The sequence below is a fragment of the Bubalus kerabau genome, chromosome 6 (genome assembly GCF_029407905.1).
Source record: "Bubalus kerabau isolate K-KA32 ecotype Philippines breed swamp buffalo chromosome 6, PCC_UOA_SB_1v2, whole genome shotgun sequence".
Taxonomy (NCBI): domain Eukaryota; kingdom Metazoa; phylum Chordata; class Mammalia; order Artiodactyla; family Bovidae; genus Bubalus; species Bubalus kerabau.
This window is the reverse complement of record NC_073629.1, coordinates 86,393,118-86,404,873: the sequence shown is the minus strand read 5'-3', so window position 1 is coordinate 86,404,873 and position 11,756 is coordinate 86,393,118. Positions and strand designations below refer to the sequence as shown.

At 42.3% G+C, this 11,756-nt stretch overlaps 1 protein-coding gene across 1 annotated transcript in view; it reads right to left on the bottom strand.

Moving 5' to 3' along the window:
• LOC129656217 (cytochrome P450 2J2-like) overlaps positions 1-11,756 on the bottom strand; it is a 29,433-nt gene continuing 17,677 nt past the window's right edge. The window contains exons 8-9 of the mRNA XM_055586939.1: positions 5,274-5,412; positions 1-488 (exon numbers count right to left, since the gene is read on the bottom strand). Of these exons, the coding sequence (XP_055442914.1) occupies positions 310-488; positions 5,274-5,412 (318 nt within the window). The 3' untranslated portion in view covers positions 1-309. The remainder of the gene's footprint in view (positions 489-5,273; positions 5,413-11,756) is intronic.

Sequence of the window (11,756 nt, the reverse complement as noted above, 5' to 3'; positions counted from 1 at the left end):
TGGTTTCCAAGCCATTTAAAGCCCTTAATTTCCTTTGATCTTTGCATTAGTTTTTGCTTTAGAGAAGAAATCATTGTCCACCTTATATTTCCCAGATGAAAATGAAATCACTCACAACATAACTGATTTGCCCAAGGCCCCACTGGAGACGGTTAAGCTGGGGTTTGGATTCAGTTTCCTCTGAGTCCAGTTCCTGTGACCTGTCCTAGAGGCACTGAATGCTGCTCCCTCACTCCTGAGCATGTGCTCTGTCTTGGGGGGAACAGGCCCATTCTTTTTTCTTTCCTTCCCCTCCCCCTCTGGACAATTTCAGGTCCGAGGAATAGCACAGAGGCGGTAGCTGGCTGGGGAGCTGGTCAGGCTTGCTCTGAACTTTAGGCTCAGCTTCTCATTCTCTGGAGGCCTGAAGGTAAATTTTTGCAGAAGTGAAGTAAAGAAAATAAACAACTCTGTCCTGGCCAATTGTTCTCCAAGGCACATCCGCTTTCCTAAAAGACAAAAATATGACATGAGTTACCTGCTCAGGTGGTGACTGTGTCTTGCAAGGACTGAAATCTTGTACCACGTCTTAAAAAACCTGAGCAAAATGAGAGCCTGATAGGCCCTGGCCTTTATGCAGCTGGCTTATTTCATGGCGACCACTTTGTAAACCTAAGCCCAGTTGAGTGAATCTACAATCGCACAGCTCAGTGCTTTCAGGGGTCAGGATGGTAAGGCACAGGGTGTAGGTACAGGCTGCAGACAGAGCACAGAGGGGCTGGGTTGACCTACAAACAGCGTCTAGCCTAAAGTCGTTCAAAAATCCATCAGGAAATGATGATGACAAAAGCAGACAAAAAGAAAAATTCTGTTTTAATATTTTTCAATCATTATAAAAAACAACTGTTGAGAAGGATAAGAAAGTGAACATCAGATCAAGGCTTCTCAAGTATGAGGCATCTTCTCTCTATATCACGTTTCCCTCCATCGGGACTGGGCATCTCCCTGCCAGGGCTGCCTGTGCAGGGCCGACCCGTCTCAGCCCACCTCTGCACCATCTCTTCCAGGCTTCCCCCAGCCCCTCCCTTCATGATGCCCTCCTCCCCACTTGGGCTACAACACCCTACTCGGGTCTCCATTATCTCTCTTGTGGGTGTTTTAATAACTTACTTTCTCGCTAATTAATACATGTTCATTGCAAAAATGAAAAAAAAAAGTCTGAGAAGTATAAAGATATAAAAGATGTTTGTAATCCCATAATCCAGACAAAAAACCCTTGTTAACATTTGACAAATTTCCTCACTGTCTTTGTAAAGATTCTCCTGCACACCCATCCCTGGGATTACTCTCTGTAGTTAATTCTGGGCATTGCTATTGTTACTTTGGTTTTTCCCCATGTCATGAAATATTCTTCAAAAATAGTTATTATAGGGGTATGCCTCAATTTTGTCCTCTGCCTGTAAGCAGTTGTTGAAAAATAAGATTAGAGAATGTCTGCAAATGTGTTTAATAAATCAAGATATGCTTCAGAATTATGTTCTTTTTACATAATTTTGTGCCTGTGTGTCTGTGTTTCCCACTAGCAGTTTCTAATCATCTCTCTTCCCCTCTCTCTGATCTCTTTATGCATCACTAATAGAACAATGAGGGCATCAGTTAAAAATGCAGCAAAGGAAGAAATTTGTTCAAATGGTACCAAAACAGCTGTATTGTAAATACTGAAAATTATCCTCAAGTAATCCAGATTTGTGACAAAACTGGACCCACAGGGTCAGGATCCAGATTTACAGTGTTGGTAACCAGTAACCAGTTCTGGGCTATGAGTAAATATTCTCACCAACCTAAACCATTTTCAGTTGTCAAACTTGTAAAATAATATCCTAACTACACTATGTGGCTGGACAAGGATATGAGTAATACAGGAGATATGAATTTGATTTTAAAATTATGAAAAGGAGGGCCACTTGATTCTACAACTTCATTCTGGACCATGGGAAATGTGGACCTTCTCCTTGGTGCTCCCTCTAAATAACTAGATCAATTACCTCACTAGGAATGAGAGAATTGGTCTAGGGTTTCTGAAAAAAGGTCTTTTTTTGTCTCCTATGATCCAGTGATTACTTTGAAAAATGAGGACTCAGTCTCTTGTCTTCATGAAGATGTCTGCTGCTTTGCTGCATCAAGAGGGAAACACTTAAATGAAGAAAAAAAAAATGTTTGCAATGATACCTCTGCCATCTGCCCTGACTGTGTGTGTGTTCTAATTCCACACCTGATCGCCTCTCCAAGAGAAGGGAGGGAGCTCTCCACACCCCATTCTTCAAGGAAGCTTTCTTTACAAAGTGCTGGATCAAGAATGAGTCAAAGCAACTGTGCCCCAGATGGGAGTGTGGTGGGAGAAAAACGTAATAGTAGTGTTGACTTTTCGATTCAGAGCATTTTTCAGGCTTCTGTTTCCTACTCTATTTAGGTAGGCTGTGTTCTGCCACAGCTGAGGAAAACCCCAAGTTGCTTACCTTTTCTGAATTTCGTTCTTCTCAGGCAGAAAGAGGGATATTACCTGATTGCAACACTTGTTCCAATCTCCCCCCTCTCCCTGTACCCACATCATCTGCAATGTGATTCCATAGCCCTTCCCATAAAAGCTGTGCTATTTTCCCTTTCCCTTGAACTGGGGCTCACAGTGTGACCTGCGTGGGCCCCGGAATGCAGTGGGAGTGATGGTCGCCAGTTCCCAGCCTGGCTCTCAGGAGGCACTGTGTGCTTTCCTCCCTCCTGGGTCTTATCATCTGCATGTATACCAGCGGGGGTTAGCTTGCTGGAGGAGGAAACTTGGAAAAGAGCCCCACTGACCCAGCCGAGCTAGTCCTAGATCAGTCTTCAGTCATCTGACCTCCTACACAGGCAAGAGAGCCCTGCTAAGATCAGGCAGCTCCCAGCTCAATTGTAGGCTTCGGGCAACAATACACACTTACTGTTTTACGTCACTGAGTTTACCACCTTTGTAATACAGCAATGTAACAATTGATACATATGACATGAACTTGGTGCATCTTAAAATGGAAGGGCTTTTAAGTAAGTAAATGTGTTACATTCTAGTTGTGTTAGTTAGGGAGCACACTAGATTAGAACTTCATACATAACCAATGAAGACCTACTGTATAGCTCAGGGAAGTATACCAATATTTTGTAGTAACTTGTAAGGGAAAAAACTAAAACAACAAAAAAAGGTGTGTGTATATACATGTATGCTGCTAAGTCACTTCAGTCCTGTCCGACTCTGTGTGACCCCATAGACGGCAGCCACCAGGCTCCCCCATCCCTGGGATTCTCCAGGCAAGAACACTGGAGTGGGTTGCCATTTCCTTCTCCATATATGTGTGTATATGTGTATATATATATATATATATATATACACACACATATTTACATATATATGTATATATAATATATACATATACATATATATTTATAAATATATATGTATAACTGAATCACTTTGCTCTACTACTGAAAGTAACACAATATTGTAAATCAACTCTACTTTACAAAAAAAATTTAAAAAAACAACAAATGAGTCTTAGGCTGTTTTCTGCCAATTCCTTGGGCACATGACCTTGGACAAGAAACAGCTTTCTCTAGATCCTAATTTCTATACCTTGGGAAAGGAAATACTGATTTCTTTCCTGTCAAACTGTTAATAACTGGATTGCTGTACATATTAAATAAAATAATTTCCTTGCAAATAAAATCTGTAATTAGAAGGGTGTGTTACAACTCTCACAACAACAACAACAAAAACTTCAGGAGAATTATAACACTTAAAACAGCTAAAACTTTGTACTATAATAGGAAACCTGAAGTTCTTGTAGACAGGAAGACTGGAAGGTTTTCTTACATCTCATTTCTGCTTTAAGATTAGAAAGTGACTTGCCCAATGTGAGCAAAGGTGGCACAGAACTGGAGACGAAAGACACAGAAGATCTAATCGAATGAGTTCAGATACACTCAGGACAGTGTCCTACAGCAGGAAAGCCTGGGCTCTGGATCATGCCTAAGCTAAGCTAAGCATGGGGTCAAATTCCAGACCCTTCCTCTCTGTGCCTTTGTGGCATGATCAGCAAAATGATACTGTCACAGAAAATTAATCTGTATTTAATTTAACTTAATGATAAGAAAACTACTATGAATTTCAGAATGTCAACTGAGTGTAGCATTTAGTTATTATTTTAGGAGATACTGTTAGGAAGAGGCACGGGCATTAGAATTGGATAAACCTGAATAACACTCAGTTCTAGGACTGCCCCCATGACTTTTATGAGTGTATATTCCACAGTCGACCCTGCTAAACTTCAGTTACCTTCCTTATACCCAAAGTGGTGATTCAAATTTGAACCTTGGAAGGTTATAGGAGAACAAATGGTTCATGAGAGTTGCATGGTATTTTTGTCTACTGAATCATTTTTCATATCCTCAGGACTGAATACTTTACACATAACAGGTGCTCAAGAAACATTTATAGAATTAAGGATTTGGGATATTATTTGAAACGATCTCAACAAAATACATAACTCATTATCTGGTACATATGAAGAATTTTGTTACTCATTTCACAGTTATGAGTTAAAACATTTGGAGCTTTTGGAACTTTTGGAACTGGCTGCCTTGGAAACATGAGAGAGAGTTTCCCTGCATTCTCTTTCATACATTTCGGGTTGTGCATCATGTGAATGATGTAACTATATTTGTAAAGGGTTATTAGAATTTAAAAAGACAAAATTTAAAAAGACTTCTTCAGGAAGATCTTAACGAGTAGAATCTCATCTACTTAAGTCCATGGCACCGAGTCCCTTGTGATGCCCATAATGACAGACAAGCAGCTCCTTTACTGGCACCTCCCCCATCCCTTTTGTAGTAATTCACTTTACATTTTTGTGAGTGGGAGGCTCTAAAAAGATCTTGGAACACTTAAAACTCTACTCAGATGGTAAGGTTCCAACCTTCTTTGTGGGTAACAGGAGGAGGCTACGCTTCTATCCTCAGTGTTGGCAGGGACAGAACAATGTGAAGCTGAAATCTCCATCAGAGTCAAGCCAGGGCTTAGGAAGCAACAGCATGAGTCCTGGGGATGCTCACCCCAGGGAATCTTGAGGTGCAACCACAACAAGAGTGAGTCACGCTGGGCAGGGCTATCTGGAATTGTTCCAACTAAAGCAAAGCATCACAAGGAGAAGAGTAGGTAAGGGTAAAGAGAGGAGTCCTGGGTTCCCACAAACCTATTTCTTGCTACTCACCTATTGAGAAAGGCAGAAAGGATTCCCTTTTCTTAAACTGTCCATTTTCCAGAAAATGCTCTGGATTGAACGTGTCAGGGGTGGCCCACTCTGTGGGGTCCCTGTGCAGTGCAGTCAGGTTGGTCAGGACCATGGATCCCTGGAGAAAGCAGAAGAGACTCAGGCAAGACTTGACCCACACAACATACATGTACAGATGGGCGGCAGTCCTCTGGCGCTCGCACACCTGGGCTGACAGCACCCTGAACTCCCTCGGCCTCACCAACCCACCACCTTCTGAGCCCAATCCCTAGCACTGCTTTTTTTTGCCTTGGGACAGCTTACAGTGATGGACTGGAATTGTCTGCTGGGAATTTATCAGGGAAGTGTGACGTTCTTAGTGCAGAATGGATCTCTGCAGGGACTTGTCAGTGTAGAACTTGGGAGGGAACACATATGCATCAATGAACACATATGAAACATATATGCATAATGTGACAGTGGGCAGGCAGTTCTAGACCAAAACTGACCCAGCTGCTTACTCAAGTGGTAACTACGGCAGTTTGTCCAACATGAAAAACGTCTCATTTGCCTACGGTTCTCACATTCTCTTCCCTCCATTATCTAGTAAAGTCCACAGAAAGTTTAATAATAGAATAAGGTCACCAAGTGGAAGAAACCACTATCCTTCCTGGTATGCAGCAACAAACTCAGGAGTCCTCCTTAACGCCTCCCTTTCCCTCATTCTGCCTTCGTCCAGTCCTTCACTGGGCTGCTCAACTTTACTTGAGTTTTCTCTTGATTCTATCACATCCATTTTAGGTCCATCACTGCCTGGTCCAAGTTACTACCTTGGTTTCCCACACTCCTACATTAGTCCTAACTACATCCATATCCTTTCTTTCCCCTTCAATGTGCTGGACACATTGAAAGCTGAGTTAGCTTTGGACATGATTTAATTATGTCACTTCTATCCGCCCACCATATTTGGACCTTGATAGATACCCCTCAATGGCTTCCATCTCTCTTAGTTAGGTTATGGGCACGTCACCTGCCCACCCTGAGTCACCATCCTTCTCCCTGCACGCTTACTACATCAAGTCTCTTTCAGTTTCTCAATTTGTCATTTGTTCCCAATATTTTCCAGGCCTCTTTGTATGGCAACCTCTGGGCATCCTCATGCCAATGAGTATCTGCTGGAGCTGCCGCTCTGAGAGTCTTTGTCCCTGCTGTGAGCTGTGCTGCCCCCTGCCTCTGCAGGTGACCCTCCAATACTAGCAGTAGGTCTGGTCCAGCCTCTTATGAGGTCACTGCTTTATTTGCCTGTGTGCTGGTGTGCACACAGTCCACAGTCTGGTGTGTGCCCTCCAAGACTGTCCTTTTTCCATCCAGCCCTGTGGAATTCCTGAGATCACAATCTGCTCATCTTCATAGCTACATTCTCTGGGGGTTCCTCCTCCTGTTACCAGACCCCTAGGCTGGGATGCCTGCCTTGGGGCTCAGGATTTTCACTACTATGGCAGAACTTCTGTAGTATAATTGTTTTCCAGTTGGCAGGTTGCCCACCTGGCAAGTAGGCTTCCCTGGTGGCTCAGACTGTAAAGAATCCACCTGCAATGTGGGAGACCTGGGTTTGATCTCTGGATTGGAAAGATCCCCTGGAGGAGGGAATGGGAACCCACTCCAGTATTCTTGCCTGGAGAATCCCCATGGACAGAGGTGCCTGGCGGGTTACAGTCCTTGGTTACATGGTTACATGTCCACAAAGAGTGGACATGACTGAGCGATTAAGCACAGCACCTGGTGGGTATGGGAGCTGATTTTGTTGCAGTTCTACCCCTCCTGATATCTTGTGGTGGCTTCTTCTTTGTCTTTGGATTTAGGGTATCTTTAAAAATTTTTATTTATTTTTAATTTAAGGATAATTGCTTTACAATATTGTGTTGGGTTTCTGCCATACCTCAACATGTATCAACTATGGTATACATACGTCCCTGCCCTCTTGATCCTCCCTCCCACCCCATCCTACCCCTTTGTGTTGTTATAGAGCACCAGTTTGAGCTCCCTGAGTCACATAGCAAATTCCCACTGGCTATCTATTTAGGGTGTCTTTTTTTTAATATATAAATTTATTTATTTTAATTGGAGGCTAATTACTTTATGATATTGTAGTGGTTTTGCCATACATTGGAATGAATCGCCATGGGTGTACATGTGTTCCCCATCCTGAACTCCCCTCCCACCTCCCTCCCGGTACCATCCCTCTGGGTCTTCCTAGTGCACCAGCCCTGAGCACCCTGTTTCATGCATCAAACCTGGACTGACGATTTGTTTCACATATGATAATATACATGTTTCAATGCCATTCTCCCAAATCATCCCACCCTCGCCCTCTCCCACAGAGTCTGAAAGACTGTTCTATACATCTGTGTCTCTTTTGCTGTCTCACATACAGGGTTATCGTTACCATCTTTCTAAATTCCATATATATGTGTTAGTATACTCTATTGGTGTTTTTCTTTCTGGCTTACTTCACTCTGTATAATAGGCTCCAGAGTCATCCACCTCATTAGAACTGATTCAAATGTATTCTTTTTAATGGCTGAGTAATACTCCATTGTATATATGTACCACAGCTTTCTTTTCCTAACACATGAAAAGATGTTCAACATCACTTGTTATCAGGGAAATGCAAATCAAAACCACAATGAGGTACCATTTCACGCCAGTCAGAATGGCTGTGATCCAAAAGTCTACAGGCAATAAATGCTGGAGAGGGTGTGGAGAAAAGGGAACCCTCTTACACTGTTGGTGGGAATGCAAACTAGTACAGTCACTATGGAGAACAGTGTGGAGAGTCCTTAAAAAACTGGAATTAGGGTGTCTTTTTTGACAAGTTTTAGCAGTTTTGTTAATGGTTATTCAGCAGATCCCTGGAGAAGGAAATGGCAATCCACTCCAGTAATCTTGCCTAGAAAATCCCATGGACAGAAAAGCCTAGTGGGGTACAGTCCATGGGGTCTTAAAGAGTCGGACATGACTGAGCGACTGAGCACCCAGTAGATAATTGTGATTTTTGTGTTTACATAAGAAGAGTTAAGCTGGTGTCCTTCTGTTGCATCATCTTGAACGAATCAACCAGGCCAGCTTTGTGGGACCTAAATCTTACACAACTTGAGGATCGCTTTCATTGTGTATCCTTGGCCAAGTGCCTGGCTTTCCTCAGCATCCATTACCTCATCTTCTTTTCTCTTGCTTTCAGTCAGTTTCCCTTGCTAATAGAGGGGCGCATCCTGACCCTGGCAGCCAGGACTTCAGAGCTCCCATGCCGGGGCTTTCAGAGAAGCACTGCACACGACATCCTCCAGGGGGACTTTAGTTGCTACTAAAAGTCAGTGTAAGGAATCCCCACACTTCTGCATAGTGGCTGTACCAGTGTAAGAGGGTTCCCTTGTCTCCACACCCTCTCCAGCATTTATTGTTTATAGACTTTAATGGTGGCCATTCTGCCCCGTGTGAGATGATACCTCACTGTGATTTTGATTTGCATTTCTCTAAAAATGAGTGATGTTGAGCATCTTTTCATGTGTTTATTAGCCATCTGTAATGGACTTGGGTTCGATCCCTGGGTCAGGAAGATCTTCTGGAGAAGGAAATGGCAACCCACTCCAGTACTCTTGCCTGGAAAATCTCATGGACAGAGAAGCATGGTGGGCTACAATCCACGGGGTTGCAAAGAGTCGGACATGACTGAGCAAATTCACTTTCACTTTCACGTCTTCTTTGGAGAAATGTCTGTTTAGTTCTTTGGCCCCCTTTTTGATTGAGTTGTTTGTTTCTCTGGTATTGAGCTACATGAGCTGCTTGTATATATTTTGGAGACTAATTCTTTGTCAGTTGTTTCATTTGCTATTATTTCCTCCCATTCTGAAGGCTGCCTTATCAACCTTGCTTATAGTTTCCTTCATTGTGGAAAAGCTTTTAAGTTTAGTTAGGTCCCATTTGTTTATTTTTATTTTTATTTCCATTACTCTGGGAAGTGGGTAATAGAGGATCTTGCTGTGGTTTATGTCAGAGAGTGTTCTGCTTATGTTTTCCTCTAAGAGTTTTATAGTTTCTGGTCTTACATTTAGACTTTAATTCATTTTGAGTTTATTTTTCTGTATGGTGTTAGAAAGTGTTCTAGTTTCATTCTTTTACAGGTGGTTGGCCAGTTTTCCCAGCACCACCTGTTAAAGAGATAGTCTTTTCTCCATTGTATATTTTTGCCTTTTCAAAGATAAGGGATCCATGGATTTATCCCTGGGCTTTTTATTTTGTTCCATTGATCTATACTTCTGTCTTTGGCCAGTACCATACTGTCTTGATGACTGTAGCTTGGTAGTATAGGCTGAAGTCAGAAAAGTTGATTCCTCCAGTTCCATTCTGCCATATGACCCAGCAATTCCACAGCTGGGCATACACACAGAGGGCACCAGAATTAAAGAGACACATTTACTCCAATGTTCACTGCAGCACTGTTTACATAGGTAGGACATGGAAGCAACCTAGATGCCCATTGGCAGATGAATGGATAAGAAAGTTGTGGTACATACACAATGGACTATTTCTCAGATATAAAGAAGAACACATTTGAGTCAGTTCTAATGAGGTGGATGGAACTGGAGCCTATTATACAAAGTGAAGTAAGTCAGAAAGAGAAACACCAATACAGTATATTAATGCATATATATGAAATTTAGAAAGACGGTAATGACGATCCTATATGCAAGGCAGCAAAAGAGACACAGACATAAAGAACAGATTATTGGACTCAGTGGGAAAGGTGAAGGTGGGATGATTTGAGAGAATAGCATTGAAACATGTATATTACCATATGTAAAACACATGACCAGTGCAAGTTCGATGCATGAAGCAGGACACTCAAAGCTGGTGCCCTGGGACAACCCTGAGGGATGGGGTGGGGAAGGAGGTGGGAGGGGGGTTCAGGATAGGGTGACACGTGTGCACCTGTGGCTGATTCATGTTGATGTATGGCAAAAACCACCACAATATTGTAAAGTAATTGTCTTCAAATTAAAATAAATAAAATAAAATAAAAATCAGATTTAGTTGGTTCGCTAGGTCTCATAGAACATTACATCAGAAAAAATCTGTTGGAATGAATCTTTTAAGTTAGGATAGTTCTTTGCAGTTAAATATATTGCTGTGAATATGCAAAGATCACCTGTGAAAACCTTTAGACCTCATATTTCACACATAAGATGGTCAATCAGCAAGAAAATAAAAAACATAGTTGCTGCAGGAATAACTGCATTTACAGGCTTTGTAGGCACAGAGACCATGGGGAGCCCACGGGAGATGCTCCTGTGTTTTTCCCTTGAGATCAACCGCAGGTTCCACATACAGAGGGGATCAGGCCAACTGCAATGCATCCACAGAGATGGACCAAGGTGGTGAGAAAGCCGACTGTGAATGTGCAGTGTGCAGAGAGGGCACTAGGGGGCGCAGCAGAGCTGTCTACTGAGATCCTAAGAGAGCAGGGCGGAGAGAGAGAATTTCCTCTGTGAACGCACGGAATTTAACAGAGAACCACTGAGAACAATTGCAGGGAGACTCTTCTAAAGTCAAAGTAGAGCAACTCTTATAAAGAGAACATGGTGTAGACAACAAAGATGAGCCTGGGACTCAGAACAAGTCTGTTTCTGGAACCCAACTCTTGTCACTTTGTAACTGAGAATTCTTAAACGAGATTAATCACTCTCTGAGCCTGGATTTCAAATTTGTAAAATGAGGATAGCAGAATTATTCTGAGGACTGAATCAGACATTTTGAAAGAATCTATAGAGTCCTGACTGCTTTAGGAACCAAGGAAGTATTGGTTTCCTTCTCCTCTTTTCTGTTATTTAATAGTGCACAGGCTTGGATTCTTTTCCCTTTTGAGGTAGTCCTATCAAGGGGCTGTAAGTTAACGCTGGAAACAATACCTGTGGGGGATGTTATGTTAGAAACAGCAGTACTAATGTGATTTTTGGTTCAAGTGGTCCCACATGTCCCTCATAAGTCAACATTTTCTGCCCCCAGGATTAAGAAGCAGAATTTTCCAACATAAGTCTGGCAGGTCCCTATCCTGTGAGAAGCTCTCCCAAGGCAAACAAAAAGATCTCTTAGCAAAGTCTGACTGAGAATTGCTGCAGCTGTATCCCCAGAGATTCACAATCACGGAGTAAGAACACTGAGCAATCTCGTAGCAAAGAAAAGCCAGTCTTCGTATAAACACATTTGACCTAGGAGTCCCCCTTCCCCTCCAGAACACCTATTAACATATATTTGAACTAATCTTGTAAAGATCCCAAATGAAAGAAAAAAATCTAGTATTCCACCAGCAAAAATACCTCTCCCCATAAGTGTTTAGAGAAGAAAGCATGTCACTTTTCAGTTGAGATTCACACCATTTAAAATATAAGCTTGGAGATCTGAGGCCATGAGTGACCCTCTAATTAC